Raw genomic sequence first — 18,651 nt, 5'->3', positions numbered from 1 at the left:
TTCTCACCAGATCATCTGAATGTCTTTTCTGGTGAAGTGTCTGTTCACATTATTTGCCTATTTTTTATTTAAAAAAAATTTTTATTCAAAGGATATGTTCCAATAATAGTTTCATTCTAAGGATATGTTAAAAAATAATTTTATTCTAAGGGTAAATTTTAAAACCACTTTTAATAAAATGTCAATACAAAATATAACTCTGGAATATTTGCCTATTTTGTAACTGGGTTGTTTACCTTTTTCTAGCTGAGGTGCTAGAGTAGTCTATACATTTTAGATAGGAGTGCCTTATCAGATATGTCATTACAAATTTCCCCCCCCCCCCCCAATCTGTGGCTTTCCTTTTTTACCTTGTTGGAGAAGTTTTTTGATGTGCAAAGGGATTTTATTGTCAGAAAGTCCCATTCATCTATTTTGTTATTTCCTGGTTGTAGGTTTTTCAAGATCCTTGGAAGGCTGTTCAAATTGTGGATTAGGGCTTCTAGAGTTCTTCCAAGCTTTTCTCTGAAGTTTACAATCCTTGGTTTTACTCCTAGGTTCTTGATCCACGTTGTGTTGGTTTTTGCATATGGTGTCATGTGTGGGTCTTGCTTGACTTTTCTAAAGATAATTTTACAATTTTGCAACACCATTTGTTAAGGAGTCTTTCATTTCCCCACCTAATTGATTTCATCTCCTTGTCAAAAATCAGTTGACTATAGGTAGAAGAACTGATTTCTGGGTTCTCAATTCTACTCCATTGATCTATGTGTTTGCCGCTATACCAGTACCATGCTGTCTTCACCACCACACCTGTGTACTAGAATTTGAGATCAGGGAGTGAGATGCCTCCTTATCTTTTTTGGAAGTGCTTTGCTTCTTTGGAGTCTCTTTTCTTCCGGATGAAATCAGAAATTGCCTTTTCCATCTTGTTGAATTGGTATTTGTATCATGATTGCATTCAACTTGTATACTGTCTTTTGTAGAATTGTCATTTTCACAATATTGAGACTTCCTATCTATAAACATGGTTTATTTTTCCATTGCTCCAGGTTTCTTTTTTAAAAAAATGATAAATGCTGTTTAATAATTGGACTATGGAATGTACATAGCTTGAATTTTGGAAAATTGGAAAAAGTTAAAAATGAAATTTAAAAGATGAACATTGACATTAATGAGATGAGATGAACCAGTTTTGGCCACTTTGAATCAGACAATCATATGGTATAATATGCGGGGAATAAAAAACAGAAGAATTGTATTATATTCATAATAAAAAAAGTCAATTTTAAGTTCTATCTTGAAATACAATGTTATGAGTTATAGGATAATATCGATACACATACAAGGAAGACCTGTTAACACTATTATTATTCAAATACACCTAGTGCCAAAAAGGAAACAATGGAGAATTTTCCCCCCCATTCATTCATTGTTGCACTTTTCTCCCCTCCCAACCCTCCCCCCCTAGTACACTACCCTCTTGGAAAAGTAATAGAAAATTTCTTTCGTTGTTTGACAATCCCTCCCCCCCAGGTCCACTCCACTATGCAGCCTTTGCTCTAGACTCCCGTCATGACAAAAATACCTAATCACATATCCCTTTTAAATAGTTTTCTCCCTAATCTGTTTCAATGCAGTATACATTATTGAACCCTTCTTTCTCAAGTCTCTCCCCAATGCCGAGGTCAGTCCTGTTTTATAACAGTGGCACCATGCAGTATTTGTCCTTTCGTGATGAAGATATACTTCACTCAGCATAATGTTCTCCAGGGTCACTCACCCATTTTGAATACTATTGTTTTTCAATGCAACCTAGTATTCCAATGTGTGAATATACCACAGCTTCTCTAACCATTCATTTGTTGATGGGCACTTAGGTTTCCAACTCCTTGCTATTGTGAATAAAGCAGCGATAAACATGGGTGTGCATGCATCTGCTTGGATATCAGTTATGGTCTCTTTGGGGTATATTCTCATTAGTGGAATTGCTGGGTCAAATGGTATCTCTATTTGCAACTTTTTGAGTGGTTGCACTATTTTACACTTCCACCAACAGTGAATAAGGGTTCCAGTTTCTCCATAACCTCACCAGCATTTGTTTCTTGCTGTTCTGTTAAATTTTGCAATTCTGACTGAGGTGAGATGATATCTTATAGTTGTTTTGATTTGCATTTCTCTTACAGCTAGTGATTTTGGACCATTTTTTAATGTGCTTGTTGGCCATCTGAATGTGCCCATTTTTCAATTGGATTATCTACTTTTCTCTTGTTGTGGTGCTCAAGTATTTTATAAATTCTGGATACAAGTCCCTTATCTGATATGTCATTACCAAATACTTTTTCCCAGTCTGTGGCTTCCCTTTTTATCCTGTTGGAGAAGTTTTTGGATGTGCTCTTTTTGTTTCTTGTAGTAATATTTTATAAATTTTCTTTGACTATTCAAAGAAAACACTATTTTCAAAGAAAAGGCTATTGTTTTGTGTTTTTATTTACTTCCAACTATTTAATCTTGTAGTTATCTATTGTGATAGATATTGTTTTTCTTAGTGCCATTTCTGTATTCTCTTTGTCACTGCAGAGAAATTGATTTTTCTATGTTGATCTAGTATCCTTCCACTTTGAATTGGTCGACTATATCCAGTAGTTTTCTCGTGGAATCTTTAGGGTTTTCTAAGTATACTATCAATATCTTCTACATATGGAGATAATTTTACCTCCTTTTTGCCAATCTGAATACTTATGTCCTCATCTTACTGCTATAGCTAAGACTTCCAATATAACATTGGACAGGTGGAAGTGGGCATCCTTAGTTCCTCTTCTCAAAGAGATACCTTTAATTCTTCTCCAATGAAGTTGGCTTATGGTTTTGTGTATACACTTTTTAGTATGTTGAGGAAATTCCACTTTATTCCTATTTTGTTTAGTGTTTTAATTAGGAAAGGGAGTTGTTATTTTGTTAAAAGCCTTTTTTCCACCAATTGATAGGATCATGTGGTTCTTGTTCTTCGCTTTGTGAATGTAAATTACAGTGATTGTTGTTTTATGTTGAACCATCCTTGCATGCACGTTATGAATCCCACTTGCTTGTACAGAATTATTTTTTTAATGTACTGTTGGACTCTATTGGCCAGGATTTTATTAAGGATTTTTGCACCTATGTTCATTAGAGATACTGGCCTATAGTTTTCTGTTTTGATGGTGTCTTTATATGACTTTGATATCAAGGATACGCTTGCTTTGTGTGGAAAAACAATGCAAATGAACTCTGTAAGTAAACCTGTATAAAATAAAAATTGTATTTTAAAAAAAAGATACGTTTACTTCATAGAATGAGTCTGTGAGAATTCCATCTTTTTCTATTTTCTGAAATATTTTATGTAGAATTGGTAACAGTTCTGCCCTGAATGATTGACTAGTAAATGAATGATTCACTAGTAACAACATCTGGTCCATGGTTTTTGTTTTGGTTTTTTTTTTCTTTTCTATATTTTATTAATTTTCATAAACATTTACAGAGATTTTGGGTTTCCATTCATTCATTGTTGCACTATTCTCTCTACCCTCCTCCCAGTTTGTTCTTGTCCAAATGCCACAGTGCTTGTCAAAGCCAGTTCTGATTAATCTTCTTTGTCAGTGTGTCCTTTGCCATTCCCTATCACTCCTCCCTGAGAGAGACTTCACCCTGAGTCATAAGGAAAAGGGGATGGCGTATTCTCTTAGCTACTTCCTGCTGAAAAGGGACGCTGTGGGTTTCAGGGTGAAGATCTTCTCTCACTACTCTAAAGGGCCCCTTTGGCAGTAGGAAACATATAGACTATTAAGGAGATTGATTTTGGAATTTAGATGCACTCTTATTGATTGTGCTTGGCCGTACATGTTCATATCCTTGAAGATGTATCATGGGGGTGTTGCAACCTAGAAGACACAAATATGACTAACAAGTTATAAGTACATGAGTCAAAAATTATGGAAAAGTAAAAGAAAAGATTCTTTCATTGTTTTACAAACCCTCCCCCAGGTCCCCTCCACCATGTAGCCCTCGCTCTAGTCTCCTGTGATGACAGAAATACCTAGTTATATATCTCTTTTAAACAGTTTTCTCCCTCCTCTGTTTCAGTGCAGTATACATTATTGAACTGTTTTGGTTTTTTTTATTGGACGTTTTTTAATTGCCTATTCAATTTCTTCTTTTGCAGTGGGTCTGTTCAGGTGTTCTATTTCAGTCTATGTCAGTCTAGGCAGGTTATGAGTTTCTAATTATTTGTCCATTTCCTTTAGATTTTCGTATTTGTTTGAGTATATTGTTGTTAGGTGCTGACAAGCCACCTGTGACTCACAGCGATCCTATGAACAACAGCCCTAAACTCTGCTTTATCGTGTGCCAATCTTATTTGTCTCTGACACACCTAACCCTATTACCCCAGTCACTAAATCAATCCATCTCACTGAAGGTCTTCCTCTCTTGTGCTGTCTCTTCATCCTCCCAAGCATGATGTCCCTCTCCAAGGACTGCTCCCTCCTTGCAACATATCCAAAGTATGTCAGATGAAGCTTCAGAATCCTTGCCTCCAAGGAGCAGCCTGGTCTCACCCTCTCTAGGACAAACCTATTTGTTCTCCTAGTAGTCCATAGTATATTCAATACTCTTCTCTAGCACCATAGCTCAAAGGTTCTTCTCCTCCTATTTATCATCCCTAGTCATTGTCCAGCTTTCTTATGCATAAGAAGTAACTAGAAATACTATGGCCTGGATCAGGAGCACCTTAGTCTCCAGACTGACATCATTGCTCTTTGGTACTCTGGAGAGGTCTCTGACAGCAGACTTTTCCCAATGCAATTCATCTTTTAGTTTCCTCACTGCTGGTATCAAGAGTGTTGATTATGGAGCCAAGCAAACTAAAGCTCTTAATAATCTCAATCTCTTCACCATCTATCATGATGCTACCAGTTGGCCAAGTGGTGAGAATCTTTGTTTTCTTGATGTTGAGCTTCAATCTATATTGAAGGCTGTAGCAAGAGCTTCAGGTCCTCCCCTGTATTCCTCCCTTATCTCCCTGTAATTCTTTGCATTTGTCTTTCACCCAGTGAAAATATTAAATCATTGCTCTTTTGAGTTCTTCTGTTTCAGAAAGTTCCATCAGACTTTCTGGCTTCAGGAAATCCACTGATTCTGTGCTTTTTTTGGGTGACATCTTTTTTTTGGTTTTGTGTAGGATGCGAGGTTTCTTCCCTGTTATTGCTGTGGCAGAGTTTTTCATGCCTGGGGCTCACCCTATCTGAATTTTTCTCTGATCCTTTGATACAAGAGAAGATTTGCTTCATTTGGGGAGAGAGACAGCCTGTGAATTAGCAGCCCTGTTGGTCAGGCAACTGCTGCAGCTAAGTGGGTTCCAAAGGGTCCACTGCATAAGTACTGGCTCTGAGAGGGACCAGACCTACCTAGGTGGTATTCGGAAAGGAAATGGCTTCAGCTATGATATTGGTACTCCTTATGCTGGAAAAGCACAGTGACATTGACATAACAATTGAGGCTGGACTTTATGTCAGTGTGGAGACTAAGTTGTGCTTGATTCAGGTCATGGACTGCTTGCTGTGCATCAGGAATTTGAGCAATGAGGGAGAATGACAGAAGAAGACTGGACAGTGAATAAGGATGACAGAAAAAGAATCAGTGCCTTTGAGTTGTAGTCTAGAGAAGAGTAATGAACATACTCTGAACATATTGAACATGGACTGCAAGAGAACAAACAGGTTTGTCCTGGAGAGGGTGAAACCAGGTTGCTCCTTGGACACAAGGATTTTGAAACTCTGTCTTATATGCATACGTTAGGCGTGTTGCAAGGAGGGGCCACTCCATGGAGGGACAGCACAAGAGAGGAAGATCCTGGAGAAGATAGATTGGCACAGTAACTGGGATAGTGGGTAGGTGTGTCAGTGGTAGTGAGATTGGCTCAGAATAGGTCATGGTTCAGAGCTATTGTGCATTGGATTGCTATGAGTGTCAAATGACTAGATGGCACATAAAAACAATGACAACAACAAATCTGCTTACCAGGTTGGGTCCCAGGTCAGGAAAAAGAGAACTTTTTTTTTTTTTTAGAAAATGAACATTTTAACCTCCTCCACTTTTTTCCCCCGCGGCCTCTTTAATGTCACTTTCAAGTCTAAGGTACATCTGACCCAAGCCATGGTTTTTCAATTGCTTCATGTGCATGTGAAAGTTGCACAATGAATAAGGAAACCCAAAGAAGGATATATGCCTTTGTGGTGCTGACAAAGAATACAGACTGTATCATCGATTGCCAAAACAACAAATAAATATATCTTGGAAGAGGTGTAGCCAGAATTCTCTTTTGAAGTAACTTCAACTTATATACCTTGGACATGATATAAGGAGGGTCCAGTCAGAAAGACTACAGAAAGATATCATGCCTGTAGAGTAGGAGGTCAAACAGAGTAAGAAAGACCTTCATCAAAATGGGCTGACCCAATGGCTGCAACAATGGGAAGAGCATGAGTTTGGTAGGATCCAGAAGCATTCTGTGCTTTTATCCATGCAGTAATTATGGGTCTGGCCAACTAACAATAACAACAATTACAATAACATTTCCAGAATAGACAAAAATGCAGAGAAGGTGGATAAGTGGTTGCTGTGGAAGGGGCAGGAGAATGGAGACTGATCATTCATGATGGGGATGGGATTTCCCTTTGTGATGGTGAATTAAGGACTTCCTTATGATGGCTATGACTAAGCTAAAATGTACATGTTAATATGATTAAAGTTGTGAATTTTATTTCAATTTTTAAAACTCAGCAGTTCAGATCCACCTGAGCCATGTTTCCGACGTGATGTTTCAGTATCCCAGGCACCGGCTCCCCTTCCTGCCCAGCAGACTGTGCCTGGTCCCTCCCTCAGTGACTACGCCCATAGCTGCTGGCAGAAAAGAACTTATAGCTATTCGCGGATACCAGCCACCATCCGCCCAGAGGGAAATCTTTCCAGCTTATCTGAGTAGGGGCCACTGCCTGGTCAGATCCTTGGCTCATCAGAAATATTCAAAGTGAGACCTATCCCTGGTAACCAACAAAAGGAAAAGTTAAACAATAATTTTTAAAAATAATTTGTTTTTCCTGACCTGGTTGGTTTACTTATTTTTTAAGAAAATGAGGCGGCAGACAAGTCCAACTACAACTTAGATTCCCAGCATCCCTCTGAGCCAGTTTAGCACAGCTTAATAAACTCATCAGGTCCATTGTAGGACCTTTTTTTGGATACAGAGAAAACAACCACCTGCCTGTTTATTGATCCACTATAAAATTTCTGAAAGGGGTGAAAAATCTCTCCTGAAGAACATTAATTCTATCCCTAAACTAGGGTGGCCATCATGCCACAGAACTGGATTGAAAAGTAAAACCAGAAGCTACTGCCTACTGAAGTATGCTCCGCCAAATCTCCCCACGGAGCCTCCACACCAACCTCAGCCTCTGTGCATAAGAACACACACATCACTGTCCTTGCTTCCCCAGCACTGATTCTGGGGAACCACACTGCTTTGCACCTGACACACAAGTATGTCCTACCTTGGCTCCTCTCATAATGCTCTCTAGGCAGCCTTGTTAGTGACCTATGAAAACTAAGAACATTTGGATTAAGTTTATTCCCAAGGCCCAGGGGCATCCAGGACTGTGGGGCACCGCTTCCTGCCAATTTACAGATTGTACATATGGCTTTGTCACAGCCGCTTCCCCAGCTTGTCTTGCCCTGTGTCTGCTACATCAGACTTCCAAGCCCTCTTGCCATCCCATGAGGTGAAAAATCGGCTGGGATATCCTCACTTCTCTGTTGCCTGGCCATCTCCTACAATTCCTTAAAAAGTTCCTCTAAGAGGCTTGCCCCACACCCATTAGGCTCCTATTCAACATGCATTCAAATGCCATCTATGTGACAATGCAATCACATGCAACTGGCCTACCTGCACCAGACCAGGGTCTTGAGGGCACAAGCATGACCTGCAGTGTCTTTGAGTCCCTGTATGGTAGGACAGAGCTTAGCCTTTGGTCACCTCAGCAAACATCCAGGGGGCCAAGCTGGTTCCAGGGGAACAGGGACTCCAAGTTACCACAAAACATACAATTCACTAGCTATTAAAAAGATGCAAATCAACATAATGAGAAATCATCTCACCAAGCAGCAATAACAAAGTTCAAAAGGACAGCAAATAACAATGGTGGGGATGTGGAGAGTCTATATCCGTCTTTCACTGCTGGTGGGAATATAAAATGGTATAACCACTATGCAAGGCAGTTTGATCGTTCCTCAAAAAGCTGAAAATTCAAATTCCATTTGATCCAGCTATTCCACCACTGGGAATATACCCTAAAGACACCAGAGCTGTGACACAAAAAGATGCATACACACTCATGTTTACTGCAGTTTTACTCACAATCGCAAAGAGAAGTAGTCCAGATGCATATCAACAAATGGACAGAGAAACTACAGTACATTCACACAATGGAGTATTATGCAGCACTGAAAAACAATGAAGAATGAGGAAACACAATATAACATAGACATCTAGAAGACATGCTGCCTGAAATAATTCAGTCACAAAAGGACAAGTACTGCATAGGACCACTATCATAAAAAAATAATATGATTACAGGGCAGGAGAGGAGTATAGAAAACAGAGGAGGATAGATAATAAATACTGTGTTGCAAGAGGTGAAGGAAAGGTCAGTGGAAAATAACAGATGATCAGATATTGGATGTACTGTCATTAACACTGTGGAACAGGATATACATGACTGGGGAGAGAACAACAAAAGCTAAGGTTTACACACAAATGGAAACAACCATGAAGAAGTGACAGTGATGTGGTGGATGGGTGGATGGATGGATGGATTGTTGTTATTATTGTTAGGTGCCATTGAGTCCCAGTATGTCTAATAGTAATCCTAGAACAACAAACCTGAACCTTGCCCTATCCCATACCATGTGCATCATCTCTGACACACGTAAGCCGACTGCTAGATGGATGGGTAGGGTGAAGGAAAAGGCAAGGTACAGTGAGGATTTGATGAGATGTTGTAATAAATGGCATTGATCAATTGAAATTAATGTTATAAAAGAAAATGTATATGAAATATTGAATGAAAATCCAATTAAAAACAACAAAAAAGCAAACACAAGAACTCATTAAAAACTACACAACATGATGAATCAAGAGGATACTATGCTGAAAAAAATAGTCACACAACTAACAATCTGGAACAGGACATGCACAATGAATGGTGGGGTGGTAAATCTGCATAAATAAGTGAATGAAAACCAACAAAACAAAATGAAACATACAATTAAATGTTTCCAGGTAAAAAGACACCAAGGAAGCTTCAGGTGACAGGCAAAGGCCAGCAGAAAGCCTTCAAGGCCTAGATTTTGCCCACCAATTCTGAAGCCCACATACCATCACCCCAAAACAGCTGGTCAAGTCATGCTCATGTTTTTCAAATTTTCTACCCTAAGTTCTTACTAGCATCTAATAGAATTTTGAAATAAGTACTTAAACTATCAAACTTAAAATAAGTAGGAATTTCTCATCATTCTAATTCCCAGCTACTAAGAGCAGTGTGGCAGAGCTGTTTCATGCTGTATATTAAAGCTCTTCAGACTGGGGAGCTTGGTGTATGCAAGAGGCTGAGTTGGAGCATGTGCTAATAAGGGACAAGTCACTTCTGATGTACACAGGAAGCAGAGAAGAAAAGCAGAAAGGATTCAACATGGAAAGAGATGGAATGTCAATTATACTCCTCAAGAAAAGAGGGCTCAATCTGCTGACATCACTGAGGCTCAGATTCAGTCCTGCCAAGAACCCGCCCAGTAAGCAAGGAAGCAAGCAAAGCAAAGAGAACCTCTCACTGCCCCTCACCCACCCAGCAAGAAGCATGAAGGAGAACCAAGGAGTCTTACCAAATGATTGCCAGGGGTCCAAGGTGTTCCCTGGGCCCGCTGGCCCGCCCCAGAGGTTGGTCTGGCTGGCTGTGGGTGTTGGGCCCCAGGGCTCTGCTTTCTGAGTCACAGGGACAGAGTTGGGAAGAGCATCCATTAAATCCAACAGAGTGGTCTGTTGTGGGTGGGAACTATGCTTCTGCAACAGAGGAGACAGGTTTCACATTGCTATCAAACACAACCCATGCCTCAAGTTGTTTCACAGCTAGCAACACTAGAGTACTGCGCAAAACTGCGCCATGGGGTTCTAAAGCCTTAATCTTTGTGGAAACAGGCTGCCATATCTCTCCTATGAAGGAACTGGTGGGCTCAAACTGATGACTTTTATGTTAGCAGTCTGAAGGCACACATTTCAAATCCACCCATGCAATTAACTGCCTCAGAAAACCTGCTGGAAGGTCAGCTATGGGTCAGTTCTGACTAGATGATACTCAATAACAACAACAGTCAAGCAGCACTTAACCACTGAGCCATCAGGGAGCACTTCTATCGCCACAATCACAGCAATGTCCATATCTATCATACTGCCCCCTCACTACGTGAGAGGCATTCCTGGGTCTGCCTCTTCCATGTGCCCACTGTCACCCAGCAACCCTGTAAGAAAGGACTCCTGGAGTGTGATGAGTTTGCTAGGAGCAGAGCCCATCCTGGTCGACTAAGCTGGGCAACTGGCACAGGGAAATAACCACCACAGAGCAGGTCTATGGTCAGAGGCTTGCCTTGTATCAGAAAATTCACCTAAAGCACCTGACAATGAACTTCATTTTCACTGTGGAGTCCTTGGAAGGTATGAATGGTTAATATTCCCTGGAAGAAAGGTCTGACCGCCTGCTTCTTGCTACTAGACCATCAGAGCTCTTTTGAAACATCAGTCACTGAAATCCTAAGCACAGTTTTCTGACACTATGGGGGTGGGTCTCCATGAGTCAGAATAGACCAAGAGCAATTGTTTTTTAATATTCACCAACAGAGCTTAGGCGGCATGCTCTGTAAGGAGATATGATGCTAACCTAAAGACCGATCCACTCTAGGGGTTCGAATCCACCAGCTGCTCTGCAGGAGCAGGACTGGTAAGCTCTTTCCATATGATTTATAGCCTCAGAAACCTGCCAGAGAGAGGGCCAGCTGTGAGAGGGTTTCAACTCCACAGCAATGAGTTTTGAGATAATCAAGAGTCAGGTCTGATTACCATTCTCATCTTAACAGAGGAAAAATGGAACAACTGGGACATTCTCTCCTGGTTAAGAGCTGCAGTGTGAATCCAGGGGACTTGACCATCTGCTCCGGCGGGGACTGGGGGATGAAAACTGCTAAGAATGCTGTGCACATCAACATGTTCCTGCAGACCTGGGCAGGCCTTTCCTTAGCAGCTATTAGACAGCCTCAGAGGTTTCCCTTTCCCGGTAAAGCTCTTACCTCTTTTTGGGGGGGAACTTTAACTGTGTCTCTTCGGCTTTCTTCAAGGGCCATCTGTAATCTGAGGTCATCCCCCCGCCTGAGGCGTTCTTCCTGCAGAAGGACAACTCCAACTTGAAGCTGATTTTTTAAGTAATTTATTTCACTTTGTTGCTGTTGTTGTGTGAATATAACAACAAAACATGCACCAATTCTTAAACTTCTCCATGGACAATACTGTGTTATTATTTTCCGTAAGCTGCACCACAATCCTCCCACTCTGTGAAATTTTTCTTCCACTAAGGTAATCATAATGCTCCTTGACCACATTATCTGACCTTTCAGGTTGTTACTGTGAGTGTGATCCCACACAGAGAGTTCTTTAAAAAAGCATAGTACTCGAGGCAGATGTTCTTTACTAAGCTGAACTACTGCTTACTTTAAAGAAGATTTCAGGGGTTATTTTTTATTTATGGTTTAACAGTGACCTCAGGGCAACAGTTTCAAGGGTTTATTTGCTTCGATTATAGATTCTGTGATAATCTGAAATTCTGTTCTATTTTCCCCTTTTGAAGGGGAACATACAGTTCTTTTTGTCTCATGGCCAAGGGGATTCATGGAGCCAATTAGCCACAAATTCCATTTCTTCCCCCAAATGCTGACTCTCCTTCCTCCTCTATTGTTCCAGGTGAACAAAGACCAATTATTTTCCTTTGATGGTTTCAAGATCCCCAGGCACAACATAAAAAAAAACCCTAGGAGGTAGAACAGATACACTATAAACACTAAATTAGGCCTATTAACTGGGGAGACAGCTTCAGCAAGTAATATTTGTGTTGTAAATACAGGTATGCGCCATATAACATCCATTTGGACAATGTCCAACCACATAGTCATCAATGATCCCATAAAATTTTGCATTTCCTTCCCCTCCCAGCAACCAGAAAGGATTTACTGGGGACACTAGACACGTTCAACTGGGTAACCAAAAAAGGATAGCAGTTATGCAGAAACCTCTCTGCAGCTTTAAGGTTGACTGGTGCTCCTTGTCAGCCCCATCCAACCTTCCCTGGATGTGCTAGTTCTGGATGAGCTGTGAGCTCTGGCAGAAGGCCTTTCAACAGTTACTACAGGCAAGGGCTTCTCCATTGGCCTCAGCACCTCAGGAGGCTTCTCTGTACTCCACAGCATTGTAGGGCTTCTTGCTTGTGTAAGTGCTCAGACCTTCAGGTGAAGGTCTTGCCACATTGGCTGCATGTGTGTGTAATCACTGGAACCACAGCAGAATGCAGCTCTGCTGTGGATGTGATGGTGAAGTTGAACTAGCCACAGAGGCAGACATGGAGTTTCTAAGCCATGTTGGTATGCTGGTGCTATATATAGCAGCAAAGCTGTACCTGAAGCTCCTGGTATAGGCTCACAGTGGTGTTTTACACTCTGGTTATCATCCTGCTGGAACCCAAAGCCCATACTCATGACCCAGAGCAGCCTGCTCAGGGTCACTGTTGGTCCCTAGAACTCCCTGCAGCACAAGTGTCACAGAGTAGGTTCTTTATGCAGGGTCCAGCCCCTAGTGGCTGGTTCACAAGCCACTCCATCATAACCTCTGGCTCAAAGCTCTCCCTACCCTTAGACTTCTTAAGACGAGCCCTCAGTAAGCGCTTCAGCATCCCTGCATCCTTACTCATCGCCATGACAGAAAGATCTAGCTTGGGAAATGGTAGTACCACTTCGGTTCAAACCCAGAGTGGGCCAATAAGTGTTTTTCCTAACTGCAACTTCCTAGGTATTTTGGGATCCAAATCCAGCAGCTCCTCCTCTGACTGTGGCTGGGAGAATACCTTTAAGGATAGCTAAAGTACCATGTTAGAGATGACAAGCAGGGTCTCCTAGTGGTGGTGGACTCCAGGAAGTATCCTTGATGATGAGAGGCGGACAGGGTAGATCAGAAGAAGACTCTTCATTGTTCACTGGGGCTGTCACCTTCCTCAAGGCCACCTGAAGGTGTGCGCATCAGAGACCCCTATCCACACTGTTTAAGTGGAGGTATAAATGTCCTGGTAGAAGCTTCTTTTTTAAAAAAAAAAAATAGAAGCTTCTTCAGCTCAGAGGACTGAAGAGCTTCGACCTGACTGCAGAGCTTCGACCTGAGCTCAGATTCTAGACCTCTGCCAGTGTAACAGCTAAAAATGGAGGAGCACCACCACCCTGCCCATCCTTCCCTTCAGGAGCATGGCTTTCATGGAAAAGGGTGTGACAGTGCAGCCACAGGAAACAGCCACTGGCTCAGACATTATGTGATCTGGTGTTCTCACAATGACAAATGGCATAAAATCCTATTTCACAGAAAGCTGGCCATTAACTGACGCATACCTGTATATACACAGTACATAATATTTGTCAGTTCAACTTTTAACAGGCACACAACTTTTGACTTCTGTTACATCAATCAGCAGGATAATTTTGGGCCTCCATCAATGAAGTTTTTCCATCATCAACAGAAACCTCCATGAACACACTATCCTCCCTCTCCTCCTTCTTGCATCTGATAACCATGAATCTCTATACATTTATTGTTGTCTTTTTATATGAGAGGTTTCAAGTAGATTTGAATGTATTAATATTGCTAAAAGAAAAATGCAACACTGGCCAGCATCAGGAAATACATCATAGTCTACACTATCTTAAAGGAAAGTTTGAAATCAACTTAGAAAACAGAATTCCTTTTCATAAGTGAATATGTTCAGAAGGCTTCTTCCTCACTGGGCCATATGAGATTTCAACTCCTTTCATGATTGGTAACAAGGAGACTGAACAGTTACCACTAAACTGAGGAAAGAGGCTGTTTAATATTTTTCCTCAAAATAGAATGACTTCCCAGTTCTTTGAATGATGAAATTCAATACAGCACCTTATAAAACACAAAATAAGACAATCCATAAAGAATGAGGAGAATGAGGATCACATAGCATTCCATTTCCAATGCATATGCTTCTAGAAAGCTCTAATGTCTAACATATTGATGCATGCTCCTATTCATAAATATGGTATTATAAATGACACACAAATATAATTGATTAACTAAAAGGGTTCGAACCGTCTGTCTGGGCCCTGCGTCTCCCAGCGAGTGCTCTCCTGCGCATCTGCCTGCACAGACTCGAGGGCTGTGCAACTTTTCTACCTGGGTACAGAGAGGCTGTCATTGAAGCTGTCCACTGTGACTGAGCATCAGCATATTCTCAATCACAAACAGACAAGTACTTCTGGGAAACACCTTTGCAAATACATTCCTAATATCCTTCTTGGAGCACCAGCTCTCTAATGAGAGTTCTGACTGTGAACAGAGATTGGACAACCACAACTTGCAAAGTAGACAACTTGAGAAGAGAATTCTAATCTCTATTCCCTCTGTTTTGATTTTATTAAAGGTATGCATGTTTATTAAAGAACTAGAATTGAAACAAGGTTACAAGTACTTGTGTCCTGAGAACACAAATACTCATCTTTGTTATCTTCTGGCCTCTGAGCATGGCTCTCTGTGTATCTCAGTGAACCACTCGCACCCTCCCAGCCCCTTCAAAGGAGGCACCACTCCCTTGAACCCACAGACTGAACGCAGCACTGGTAAGGAAGCTGTGCTCGCCACACCTGTCCCTCAGCGAGGCTGTGCACTCTGCTCACCAAACACAGAGATGCCCAAATGCCAGTCTAATTTGCATAGGGTTTCTGGAACACCTATTTGTTTGGTTTCTCCCCCAAAACCTTTCCTAAATGTATTATGGCATAGGTTCCTTCACTTATGGGGTAAGTAGTTGACAGTACCTGGAAGCATAAAGTCTCATCTTAGCAACTCCATCTGAAATGTCTTGAAGACAGGGCTGGCTGGGCTGTGATCCTCCCTAAAACCCATCCCGCTTGACTGGGCTGACCACACAGGGCACTGACCTGCTCAGCCACTTCTCTGCTCATGGCCAGTGCCAGCTGTAGCTGCAGTTCCTCCTCTCCGCTGGTCTGGGGCCGGGCTTGCTCCAGCTCAGAGGACACCCGGGGGGAAGTGGCTGCAAGAGCAACAAGGCAAAATGTCAGTGTGTGCTAAAACACTGGGCTGCTAGATTTTATCAAATAACATCATTAATCTACAGGTGCACAATAGTCCAGCAGGACACAGAAGGCTCAGTTATGTGAAAATACTGTGCCCAGCCACGTGCCACGCCTGCTGCCTATGCCCCTTGACAGCAGATTTGGACTTCTCATTCTGTCTGACAGACATAGAGGGAGGACAAATATCCTACTATAGAATCAAAGCCTCTTTTTAAGTTTTCAATTCTGAAGAAGGACTGAACCTACCACTGTTGGACGACTACTACTACCCAAAATTCAAGATCTCATTGCCCCTACTACAGAAAAGACAACAAACAATATTTCCATCAAAAAGAAGTAAGACAAACAGCTCATGGTCTTCTCAGCAGAGCCCCTTTTCCATAGTTAGCAGGCCAACACCAGGCCTGTGAGATCCTTCACATACCTGGGATGGCTCCTAATTAATTTCCAGCCTGGGTAGAAGAGGTACAGAAGGTAGAGATTTACATACAATTGTTTTAATAGTAGGTGCCTAAAGCAAAAGCTGCTCCAAAGATCTTCACCTGGAGAGCTCCACTGCACACACACCACCCCCCACCCCATAATTTCTAAGCCATGGACAATGGCAGAGGGACACTGGTTTAGCCCCTTCCCAAAGCTAATAAGCCAGCACCATCTTGGGCCTGGAAGGGGAGGTGAGGATACATCAATAAAGTCATTTTGAGCATGGTGCCTGATAGCAATACAAGCAGAGGGGCTAGGAAGAGAAGGAATACAATAGGATAAGAAGTCAGCCTGCAGCAAAAGCTGCCCAGACTTGCCCTGGGACTTCCTTGCCCCAAAGCAAGTCACAGCTCATGGACTCTGGCTGACAACCCTGGGATGGCCCTTCCCTATAGCAAGCAAGCTTTCAAAAGAGGGTTCTGTATACAACAAAAAACAGCAGCCAAATCTGCTCCCTCTAACGTGTGTATAGAAGAGCACTGAAAATCCCATGGACTGCCAAAATCTCATGGACTGTCCATCTTAGAGAAAGTGCGACCAGGTGTTAACAGTATATTGCTAAAAATATATGAAGTTTGTAAAGCTAAGGCTTAGAGTGTGAGAAATTAGTAAAGAAGTGTCTTTTAGATAAATACTGAGAGAACTAGAAGTTTGTAAACAAGTATGTAATTGATAAGGCTAAAGTAAAAACATGTATAAGAGAAAAAGAACTACCAAAACAAAAGATGTGAATCAATGCCTCAACAATGACTGGCGACATCCCAAAGTAGTTTACAATAGCAGACTTTGAAAGATTCTACTTGGTCACACTCCCACTTTGAGAGACTCTGATTGGTTACACTCTGAACAGGTTGATGCTGGGAGAAACAATATTTAAATGAACTCCTAAGGCTGCAAACCAGAAGCATCAGAAGACAAGCTACTGTGCTCTCCTCTGTCTCTAGCTCTCTGCAGTTCCAAAAGACTTCACAATAAACTTGTCTCAGTGTGGTGAGCACTCTGCTTCTACTGATTACTCATAATGACTGTAACTGGTATGGAAGTTTGAATATTAATTACTGAGTGTTACTAAGATTTTAATTGCCCCTAATGTTTCATTTTTGGATTGATTTTATGTGAAGTTATCAGTGGGCCCCAATAAAGACTGTAACTTGTAATTAAAATATACTTTGCCAGTATTTTGTTAGCATCTTAAGCCCGTGCAATATACTAGGGTGCTCCTTGGAGGCAAGAATGGTGAAACTCCATCTTATATAAGAAGTGCCAGTACTTGGAGAAGGGCATCATGCTTGGAAAGGTAGAGGGTTAGCATTAGAGTGGAAGACCCTGAACAAGACAGATTGACATACTAACTATAATGTTAAGCTTAACTGTATCAGAGATGGTGAGGATGGTATAGGGGTAGGAGGTTCAGATCCACTGTTTATAGATTTGCTATGAGTCCAGTAAACTTGATAGCACACAACAACAACAAAAGCAAAAACTACGTCCATGGACTTCATCTGGGATGGCTACATATTACGACGACCCCCAATCCATAAACATGGGCAGATGCTGCCATTATAGCCACATCCACTGCCTGCAACTCAGCAACCTGGTCAACCCATACAACCCCACCTGGTAGATATGACTTACAGCTGACCATGCCCTTTGGGCCAGAGGCAAAAAAGTTTAAAGGCACAGTGTTGTTGTTGTTGTGTGCCTTTAGGCTGAAAAGGACTCAGAGCTGACCTGTCATGGTTTCTAAGGAGCTCTAGACCACCCAGTGCCTGGGGGAATCCCCTCACTCTCCCACCAAGGGGCTGGTGGATTCAGGCCACCTACTTTTCGGCTGACAGCATGGCTCCTTCCTATTGATTCACCAGAGCTCCCCGGCTCAATAACAAAGGTCATCACAGAGCAGAAGGCAGATTTCATTTTACTTAGAGTCAGGGATTCTGAAATTCAGTGACCAGTGGGCAGAGATGCAAGATCCCTTCCACCGAGACACAGTAGGGAAAGGTGACACTTCACCAGTCCCTTCTGTGTTATCTGTTCCAGCACTAACGTACAGTACAACAGAATAAAGCACATAACACACATAACATCAGAGCACAGCCTACTATGTATCCCAGGATTAGATGTCAACCAACTACCACCTACCACACACTTACCCCTACCAACAGCACTACACAAACAACTGCACAGATATTCCATTAGCCACCTCAAACAGGCACAGGTAAAAAAAAATGGTTAAAAAACGTACAATAACACATAACCAAAATGTCCTGAAAGCAGAAACCTGGAAAAGGACAGTCTGATGGAACTCTCTGGCAGGGAATTCTGAAGAATGATAATCAAGTGTTTTCACAGAATGTAAGAAAAATATGAAGAACAGAAGGAGGTAATGTAAGAAAAATATTAAGAACAGAAGGAGGTCACAAAGTGCTTAAAGAATTTTTAAAAATCAATAAAACACATAGCAGATACCCAATGAAATGTTGTTGTTGTTATGTGCAGTCGAGTTGTTTGCGACTCATAAGCGACCCTATGTACAACAGCCCTAAACCCTGCTCTATCCTGTGACAATCGCATTGCCTCCGACACACCCGTCGCTATTACCCCAGTCATTGAATCAATCCACATCATAGAGGGTCTTACCCTCCTGCGCTGTCCCTCTACTCTACCCAGCATGATGTCCCTCTC

The 18,651-nt window shown here is 41.7% G+C and overlaps 1 protein-coding gene across 1 annotated transcript in view; it reads right to left on the bottom strand.

Moving 5' to 3' along the window:
* EPN2 (epsin 2) overlaps positions 1–18,651 on the bottom strand; it is a 77,094-nt gene that overhangs the window by 9,813 nt on the left and 48,630 nt on the right. Inside the window, exons 3-5 of the mRNA XM_006901207.1 lie at positions 15,328–15,440; positions 11,404–11,496; positions 9,949–10,102 (exon numbers count right to left, since the gene is read on the bottom strand). Of these exons, the coding sequence (XP_006901269.1) occupies positions 9,949–10,102; positions 11,404–11,496; positions 15,328–15,440 (360 nt within the window). The remainder of the gene's footprint in view (positions 1–9,948; positions 10,103–11,403; positions 11,497–15,327; positions 15,441–18,651) is intronic.

This window comes from Elephantulus edwardii, unplaced genomic scaffold (genome assembly GCF_000299155.1).
Source record: "Elephantulus edwardii isolate Elephantulus edwardi_28Jun2011 unplaced genomic scaffold, EleEdw1.0 scaffold00314, whole genome shotgun sequence".
Taxonomy (NCBI): domain Eukaryota; kingdom Metazoa; phylum Chordata; class Mammalia; order Macroscelidea; family Macroscelididae; genus Elephantulus; species Elephantulus edwardii.
The sequence above is the reverse complement of the archived record's forward strand: the minus strand, read 5'-3'. Positions and strand labels throughout refer to the sequence as shown.